Raw genomic sequence first — 9,865 nt, forward strand, 5'->3', positions numbered from 1 at the left:
AAATTTAGGACACCTATGATAGGCGATTTTCACCCACGTAATTCTCTTTGTTTTAGCTTTAGAGCCATTTTATAGGTTACCTTTCTTCAGTTTATGAGATGTTGTAGAGGCAAAATAAAATAAGAGTAATTCAGCTAGACATGTATTTTAATATATACATTAAAATATTTAATGCACATAAGGGTTAAAAGGGTTATAAGGGTTCAAATATACCTGATATTAGTGATAGTGTTACAAAACTGCAAATTAGTGCTCTAGCGTTAATGTCAGCCTATTCCATTTTAGCAGTACATGCAAACATACACTAACCTTTTTACTCCTTTGTGTGTGTTTTAAAAGACCAAACTCAGAGCGAAACAATCAGCACACAATAAAAGTGCATTTTGATTCCAACCACTGCAGAACGTCCACAAACACCAGTGAAGGTCAGGGCTGGCGATCACAGGAGCCCCCTGGTGGCCGAGACTCGGCTCTGGCGTTCACAGCATCAGAAATGACAACAGCTGGCATGGGACTTCACGTAAGCTCAGTTTATTGAAAATAACACTTAAGATTCTGAAATATGCCACTCATATTCTATTTTCATGAATGACTGATGAGATATACAGTTTTTCTGATGGCTACTTGAAGACATGAATTCAATTTAAAGCTGTAATTTAAATACACAGCGTGTGCCGTCTGTAAATTACAACAAAGACTTTAATGAAGTTCGTTCCTGCAGCTCTACATTGAGGAGGAGCAGCGCTCCAAATGCAACCAGAATACAGTGTTTACAAACAGACGCACACACATATACAGATTGTTCACTTCCTGTACCAGATCTTTAATTTCTTCTCACGCTTGATTTTCTTCTGCAGCTGTAAAGTCCCGTAGAGAAGAGCCTCTGCAGTGGGCGGGCAACCTGCAAGGCAAAGGTACTGATAATGCATATTTCAACAGAAACACGAGGCCACATTACTGCACAATGACATTAGCACTGCGCAGTCATCTCCTATTTAAAACAATCAAACATCTATATTTGATTACTGCTGATGACACAATTACTAGTTTTCATACTGCAGCTACAGATCAAGTACGAGTGCTTCTCTCCCCTTCCCCAGCCAGCAGACTCCAGGCTGCCGTGTTTATAAATTATTACTATGAAAAAGATGTTGATCTGGACTAGTGTGGATGGGGAACACAAGACCACAGACTGAACACACCAACAAATGTGAGAACAACATCTCTTTGCAAAATCTTAATCTATCATTCAGCAGCAGAAGCACGAGTGAGGTCAGCCACTGGAGGCCTACAGGCGTTTTCATAAAGGTTGACTTGGTTTATTGGCTCAAATCTAACTGATTGCCAGTTCAGCTCCACTCCAGCAGAAAATATATGAAGATGGAAAAGGTCACAGATTGAAGAGGCTTGCAATATGGTAGCAGAAACCCTTAATTTGGTAATTCTTAATAACCAGACTACAGAAATGGCAATCCACAAATATCTCTCCACTAACTGGGTGTCTAGACTACATTTTCCACTTTCATTAATAAGAAAATGTGCAAATTTTATCCTTTCTCTGTAATAAACTCTACCTGGAACATAAATGTCCACCGGTACGATTCGGTCACAGCCTCTGACGACAGCGTAAGAATAGTGGTAGTAGCCTCCTCCGTTAGCACAGCTGGAAAAGAAAAGAAAAAAATCCAATCAGCTCTCTTTAAACGTTACACCACAGCAGCAACATTTCACGTCAACGTCACAGCAGTAATAAAGACACTGCCGAGTTTCACGTTCAGCCAAATTATGGGTTCCTAATGACACAGATGTGTTGTGTCCTAAAACCCAGCGTTGCTTTGATTGTGCTCGACCTTTTCCTCTGCAATCTCTGATTGTGTGATTGGCTGAGCCTCAGAATGCAGCTCAGTCTGCTTCCCAGCTGCTGTCTGAACACTGAGTGGAGACAAGCCCACTCCAGCTTTTCCACCACACTCATGTTTGCTTTATTTACATAAATCATCTCTCTCCTTTGATTATAGCGATAATCCTGTTGTTGTAATTAGTGTTTGTACTTACACGAAGTACTCATTTCACTACCTGGGACAGGCTTAGTTTTACCTGGTTGACAAAGTGTTGTTAGGTGGTTAATTTTATTTCTTTTCAATCACTTCTTCAGTTCTTTAGTGCTTTATTAGTCTTTTGACTTCCTTTACTCTGATTTTGCTGCAACTTTTTTGCCTCTTTCTTTGCAATTAAAATAAAACCTCTGCTAAGACAGCTGCTTTTATGCTTCTTCTCTCATTCCTAGCAGAGCTGATCATTAAAAAGCTCATTGTGATGATCCGAAGATGTCGGGATCCTCAAATCTTTTTTCCCCCCACCCACCTCAGCCTGCTAGTGTTGCAGTGAGGGTCTGACTCTACGACATCACAATTTAAGAGTGTGCAAGAGTAAAAATTACAAACGTGCCAGATTATTTGTCTTTGTAAGACTGAAAAGATGGGTGCACACACCAGCTTCTAAACATCGTTTATCGTTAAATCAAAAGTGAATAAATTGCAACTCAAAATTTCATAGGTTGGAACGAGCAGCTTCAGCACTTTGATCCTGTCTCTTTATCACAGAAGCCTAATATTTCTTTAACTGCCCCCCCCCCCACCCCCCACCCCCCACCAAAAAAAAAAAAAAAAAAAAAAAGGAACGACTTGATCAGTGGTTGGAATAAAAAGATTAGAGGAGATCTCTTCAGGACTTACCTTCCCATGGAAATGACATATCTGGGCTCAGGCATCTGGTCATACACCTGTTGGGAAGAAGAAGCGGTTCAGACACTCTTATATAATGTCTAACTAAGTCTAATCTGTAGATTCAGCTGGAGGCGGCTTCATGCCAGTCACTCAATCCACCGGCAGGCTGCTCATAATCCAGCCAGCGTTTGCTCAGCTATCCTGCAGACAGACAGCACTGACTATGTCTACAAGCTGTGAGTGAAAACACATTTTTTGTTTCTCCTTCAATTCCCAAACCCAAGTCAAACCTCACACTTCAGCTAAACAGTTAAACTGCAGTTAGGTGAAAGTGATGATGATGATTAGTGGGGGCCCTTTTCTCACCTTGCGCAGGGCTGGAGCCATCTTATTGGTCAACGTTCCTGCCACGATCATGACATCTGCCTGCCGGGGACTGGCTCTGAATACGACTCCAAAACGGTCCATGTCGTAACGGGGAGCCACCATGTGCATCATTTCCACCGCACAGCAAGCCAGGCCAAAGGTCATGGGCCACAGAGAGCTCTGAGGAGGAAACAGCAGTTATCGTTTGTGCAGTTTCTGGGCAATAGGCCGCAACGTTCACAGGGTTATCAAGTTTTTGAGGACGTTTACTGTCTCAATCTGTACTTAGCTCTGTATGTGCATTATGTTAACGTGACAGCAACAAGTCTGCAAGTTACTTTTGGCCCTTTAACCCCCATAGTCACGCTGTAGTGTCTAAATCACGTAACTGATTTAAGATGAAATAGCAGCAAGATGCAGCCTCGCTGAGTCTCTGTTTCAACTCGTTTTGAAAGCCTGGACTTCAAACTGTATACTAGTTTTTAAACTCTGTTGATAAGCCAGAAAAAAAACAACAGAGTTATGATAAACAACTTGCACCATACTTTCTCCTGAATACTGTTGTAACAGATGTTGCATCAAGAAAAAAGGACAGCCCTCGAACAAAGGCAAAAGACAAAAAAAAAAAAAGGACACCCCCTTTCCTATTGGTGGGAAAATGCACCACATCAACCAAACTAAATTATATGACAACACGTGGCATTCGGTTGCTTAGAAAGAGGGGAAAGTTTGGGGAGTGACGGCAGAAAGCAAGAGCAATATTGATAGTGAGTTTTGAGTGTGTTTGGAGTGAATGGTTAGTGTGTAGTATTCTAGTCATTTGTTTGATTTTGTGTGGCAAAACAATAAGGTCACTGAAAATAAGAAAATAACTGAACAGAGAAAACCGAGGTTGTACTGAGACGAATGATATCAAACAAGACAAGCTCAATAGTTTTTAAAGGTGAAATATAAACAGAAAATCAGAAGTAGTCGACCCCAGGGGGTTAAGATCCATAATACCCCAGTTACAGTGTCACATTTACAACGTTCTTCAGCTGATGGTGGGGTCACATCACATGCTGACAGAGAACTTGGTTTTATTTCTAGATGTGTACTTTATATCAGACTGCTTTGTTCTCCATTTGGCATGTAATGAAAACACAGCGCACATACTCATGAGCATGTTAACACAGCTCACGGTTTCTCATCTACTCACCCTGCGAGCCCAGTTAACCAGGTCGTCCAGCTTGGTGATCACATACTCGCCCTTGCTGCTGGCTGCAGACGTCGGTTTGGCTGCAGCCACCGCCGTGCTTTTCTCTCTAGCCGGCACCACGCTGCAGCAGCAGGAGGAGGGAATGAGAGAGAGTAGAGTTTTACCATGCGCATTAGTTTGAATGTATCTGTTACCACAGAATCTCTCTCATAAACTCACCTTGTGCTGTTGTTATCATTTTTAGCAGTGCTGTGCAGGCTCTTGTGCTGAAGAGCAAAAACTGAAATGGGCCTGCGGGGACAGAAGTAACAGTTAGACATAGTGGGATGTTAAATGTTAAAGCCACTCCTAACAATAAAATAATGCACCACAAAAGCTCTCAGCTTCACAAAAAGACAACATTTGAAATGCTATCATCATTTGATGGTACCGGGTGACGGACAGATGGGGGGGATTTCTTTGAGGGCGATGCGATGGCAATTTTGCCTGAGCCTTCAAAACCTGGTGGTGCTTTAAAGGATTAACTCGCAGGCTGGCTGCTGCTGCTTGCCAGTGTGGAGGAATAAAACCTAACAGCAAATGTTTCAGTCTTTGTTTTTTTCTGGAGGTTGCTTCATCTTGTTATTTTCTCCAATAACAAATTCAGAACGTTGAGAAGTAAAATCGGGTCTACTCCAGGCACGCGCAGAGGGGGGGGGGGGGGGGCTAGAGGGGCTTGAGCACCCGCCCCTTTCCTGATGGGTGCCCAAAGTGCCCTTTTGTTGAGGCAACTAAAATTTTATTTATTTATTTTTAATGTGTGTGTGCGTGCGGACTCCTGTCTGTGCCCCTCAACAATAATATTTAACTATTAATCACAGTTTTGCTAAATACGTAAAAGGATCTGGCTTGCATCAGTCACATGATCACATTTAACCAATGATCGCCCTTGACGGCAGAACGCGCTGGTTATGAGCCGGGAACGAGCTCATAAAGAACACGCGCATTTTTTGTTGTCCGGAGCTGTAGGAGAAACACAAGTTTACTCAGAGACACAGACTGATGCAACAAAACCAGTAAGTAGGTGTACAGCGCACACTGTAGTGTGTAGCACCCAGGAGTATCAGCTTATTACGTACACGTTGGTAAGCTGTCTTGTTGCAACTGACGAACTGAAACAAACGAGCGTGCTGTGTGTGCAACAGCGCGACAAACATTACCTGTCCTTTTATTAACTGCACAAGTAGTGCTGGTCATAGCTGCTGGCTACCTGTGTAAGGCTGTCATGGGTCTGTAGCTCTGTCACCGTTTTAGGGAACATATTTAGTTTTAAAGTAAGTTTCCGGGCTTTTCCTGCCTTTCTGGAGGGATTATATTTCACTAAAAAACGATCTAATATGCATGTCCACATAATTATGCATTATTATAATTATAATATATTAAAAAACACACGCTGTATTTTAAAAAACATACATTAAGAAGCAGATTATATTAGATTTATATTTTAAATAAGACAAAAGTTGGATTTTACAGCAGTAAAATGATTGTATCTCTACAGTTTAAAAATGTAATAAGCTTTGCCCCTGCACAGAGTGGATAGTGAAACAAATGGAATCGTCATAAATACATTACTTCATATTTATTACTTCCCCCTCCTCATTGCTTTATTATTGTAGCTCTAGTAATAAATAATAATGTAAGGATTCTGGATCAGCACCGTGATGCCCATAGTATATACAGTATTCTGAAGAAGGTCTAAAATGTCACTGTGTGTGCGTGCATGTGTGTGTTTTATGTATATGGATTATTTTAAATTATTACTCATGATATAACATTGTCCAGACATGCCTGGTAAGGACATGAGGAGGAAACAGCAGGAGCTGTGTGAGGCTACTAAAGGCAGGGCTATAACATTTTTCTGTCATCATTTTATTATAGATTAAGTGCAAGAGTTGTTAGGTGTGGATAATTAAATTATAGTTTATTGCAATAGCAAGTTGTGCCTTGTTCTCAGATAGACAGCAAGTGGAGAGTGATATATGAAATGATGGGATGGAAGGAAGAAGAGAAGCAAAGAGTGATTCACAGGCAGAGCCTAAATTATTTCTCACAGTTTTTTTGTTGCCTTATGGTTCCAAGTGCTGTCACCAATCTTTGCATTTTGTTATTATCTCATGACACTTGTTTAATCAGCTACCATCTCTCCTATGGACTTTTTAATGTCTACAGTCTCAGATCAACACAGCCCTGCCCTCCCATATTAGATTCTTGATGAATGTGTGTTGTTATTCAGCCTGGTTCAATGTGCCCCTTTTTAACTTTGAGCACCCGCCCCTTTAAACCTCTCTGCACAGCCCTGGTCTACTCTATATGTGTGACTACCTTTTGTTATTTGTTTTTAAGATGACCGCATACAGAATGCATTTGTACACAAGTATAAAGAGAACCTCTTATGAAGTGTGATGCTGTAACAGCTGTAAGCAGGACAAGGCCAGATTAGCATCGGTTTCAATACAAGGAACCAGATTAGAAGGTTCTTACCTTGTTGAAAAAGAGCCAAATATGGCCAGGCGAGGTGCTGCAAAATAAATACAGAACGCATTATTACACAAGGTGAAGAAACTTTAACAACTAGAGAGAGTGCAAGAGCTAGAGGTGTATAAATGGGGGGGGATCTAGGAATAGAAATGTATTAGTTTTCTTGCTGTCTGTAACATATCAAATCAAAGCCGAAAAGTAGTAAATTTCTGCCTCTTTTCAAAAAGTCTTTAACTTGTGCTTCTCAAGCTGTGGTGATCGCAAACTCGGGTGACAATCCTAAAATTGTAAAGTTTTTACACCAAGTTTGGTTCCATGATCAGCACTTCGAACCTGTCGTCTTGCACTGGGAGGCACCAGCTTTAATCCAGTATGGAAGCAGTCGTTAGTAAACTAAAATAACAGCAGTCTGGGTGGTTTAAACACGACATTTGTCAAAGCCTGTTTTAATACCTGTTTAATGTGACTGCTGCACGCTAACATGGCTAGCCGTTATGCTAACACAGACAGAGCAAGGTCAGCGGCGCTTTCCTTAAAAGTTACAAACCGGCCGTCAAACGCAGCCAAGTCGCTGTGCAGTTCACTCCCCTGGGCTCATTTTTAAAATACTCAGAGCAGCATGAGTATAAAAAGACACCAACGACTACAGAAAAGCGTGTAGTTTCAGTCAAAACATCACTCACCAACCAACGCCGCCATCTTTGGAGGTTCTGGTTACGTCAAACGGGCTCTTGTCGTGTCAGAGCGCGAGCTGCTGAGGGCGCTACTGCTACATATTCGAGCTGCGCACTTTAAACCAGCTCAAATCCTCAGAGAATCATAATCAAAAACCAAAATAACAGACAAACAATAATCCCTAAAAGTACTAAAGTTTGACTTTTAGAAATACTGAATTTTCGTGTCTAGATGTCTATATATTATTAAATAGACTGATCACAGTTATTGAGTCTTTAGGTAGCTGTTTGGCGCCTCCAGTGGAGGCACATTGCTACTGACAGACTTGAACGTCTCCAAGGGTGATTTATGACTGTGGTTTCTCATGTATATGTGTATGTATGCATTTGTAAAAACCTCTGCGATGCTAAAGAGTATCCACAGATACTGTCACCGTGACACATTCAGACTGAGGTTAACTCACTGAGCCTCACACGTTTTCTGAAATGCCCCACATTTGATGCAGGATTTTATCAGTTACATCCCACCCACAGTGGCTCCATGTCCCATCACTGGGGCCCACCCCACAGTTTGAGGTGCAACTTAAGTTTCTGTGCAGAGGAAACAAAAAGTAAACCGTTTGAGGGACATAATTTATGTCATTAGTCAATAAAACATTTCCATTTTATTTAATTTATTTATTATTTTATCTATTTTTTAGAGCAAAACCACACAACACATTTCTGTTTCATTACTGGCCAACTACACTGTACTTCAGAAATCGTGAAAAACACCAGTGGGGTTGTGGCTACTCTTACTTTGGAGATTATTAGAGTGCATTAACAGAGCTTTGACTTTCACTTACATGTCAGGTAATCAGAGCAGCAGCAGGAACAGCCTGGCTCTACTGGTTGAGCTGCATTCAGGAGCATGTTGTCATAACAAATACATTTATTAAATCAAATTTATCACACTCGAATAACGCTGTCATGTTACCAGGGCTGATTTATATCTGCTGCACTAACACATATGATCGTGTGTGTGCTTGATCATATTTAAAATATGTCCGTGTTGACTCTTTTTTTTATTACTTTACGATCACAGATGAAGTTGAACTTATTGTCTCCATTCATGTGAGTGTTGCACCATGAAAACAGAGCACAGCCACGCCAAAGGTTCGCACCAGCATGAGAGCACAATAACATCAAACACTGCAGGAGCGCCTGACTTATTATTGGAGCTGCTCAACGGCTGAAAGCAGCAGTCTGTGGTTTCAGTTTGATAGCAGAGAGCGAGAGGTCCTGCACGGTCTAACCTGTGTTTCATTAATCTCCTGATCCATCTCTGTAAACAGATTTAAATGTCCAAAAGTGTTTAAATGGTTAATATTCTGTTCATTTGCTGACCTAGAGTGATGGTTTGTTTCCTCTTGGTTCCATCAGGAGGAGGATGGAGATGATGAATGGGAAGCTAATCTAACATCTTTATGTGCAGATTTAAAATAATTTATCTCAAATGAAATGAAAGCAGAACAGACGAGAAGCAGCGCAGCAAGCAGATCGTCGATTAATCTCCAATTTATTTTACTATGAGTGTGAAAAAAGAAGCTCAAACTTGAATTACTTTGCTTGCCAAAAAAATCCAGAACTTCAGCTGACTCTCAAAGCAGCTTGCAGGAAGTTTGTAACAGATGAAGTTTATTCAAAGTTGTTTGGAAACATGTTGAGGAAATCCCCAAATTTGATGTTATATACAGTCCTGTGCAAAAGTCTTGAGCTAATTTCTTTGTATTTTGCTCGGAAAATGGGAAATAGGTGAAACATCTGCAAAAATGCATGGAAATACAGAAGACAGAAAACAGTTTGTACAATTCTATTTGGTGTTGTCTCATTTCACTCTGTACTGTACCACTGTACATGGTTGATTTGACTTATTCTTCAACACAGTCCGAACTCTCAGGCAAACTTTCTTTCTTCTGGAATATTTCTCCAGACTTCTCAAAGCTCTTCTTTGGATGTCGACTTTCTTTCGTTCTGTTTTCTGATTCCATAGAGTTGACATACTTTGACATACCACTGCCTTTTCTTCCCGTTTCCCTTTCTTAAGAATGGTCCATCCTCCCACTGAGACCACGTCTGATGGTCAGTAGATGGACATGACTTCTTCTTTAGTCCCCCATTTGTCCTGTTTCTGCTCACCATGCCCAGTTTCTGGCTCGTGGCTCTTTGGGATTCACTTTGTTATGGCAAAAATGTTACTTTCTTTGGATTTTTTTGTGGATTCAACTAAAGAAACTGGAACAAATTATGAGTTATTGTAACATTCTGCTACTAAGATACAATTTCTTTGCCAAGTGTTACATTTAAACAATGCAGGTTCATCTGCTGAGTTAGGTGCCTTTTTA

At 40.9% G+C, this 9,865-nt stretch overlaps 1 protein-coding gene across 1 annotated transcript; it reads right to left on the reverse strand.

Moving 5' to 3' along the window:
• Positions 1-515: 515 nt before the first annotated feature.
• ndufs7 (NADH:ubiquinone oxidoreductase core subunit S7) lies at positions 516-7,594 on the reverse strand. The gene is made up of 8 exons (XM_026142953.2): positions 7,491-7,594; positions 6,811-6,847; positions 4,510-4,581; positions 4,291-4,411; positions 3,093-3,272; positions 2,736-2,782; positions 1,575-1,663; positions 516-901 (listed from the first exon to the last, which is right to left on the reverse strand). The coding sequence occupies exons 1-8, from the start codon at positions 7,504-7,506 to the stop codon at positions 804-806; spliced, it is 660 nt and encodes a 219-aa protein (XP_025998738.2). The 5' UTR covers positions 7,507-7,594; the 3' UTR covers positions 516-803.
• Between the last annotated feature and the right edge of the window lie 2,271 nt (positions 7,595-9,865).

The sequence above is a fragment of the Astatotilapia calliptera genome, chromosome 15 (genome assembly GCF_964374335.1).
Source record: "Astatotilapia calliptera chromosome 15, fAstCal68.1, whole genome shotgun sequence".
NCBI classification, from domain to species: Eukaryota; Metazoa; Chordata; class Actinopteri; order Cichliformes; family Cichlidae; genus Astatotilapia; species Astatotilapia calliptera.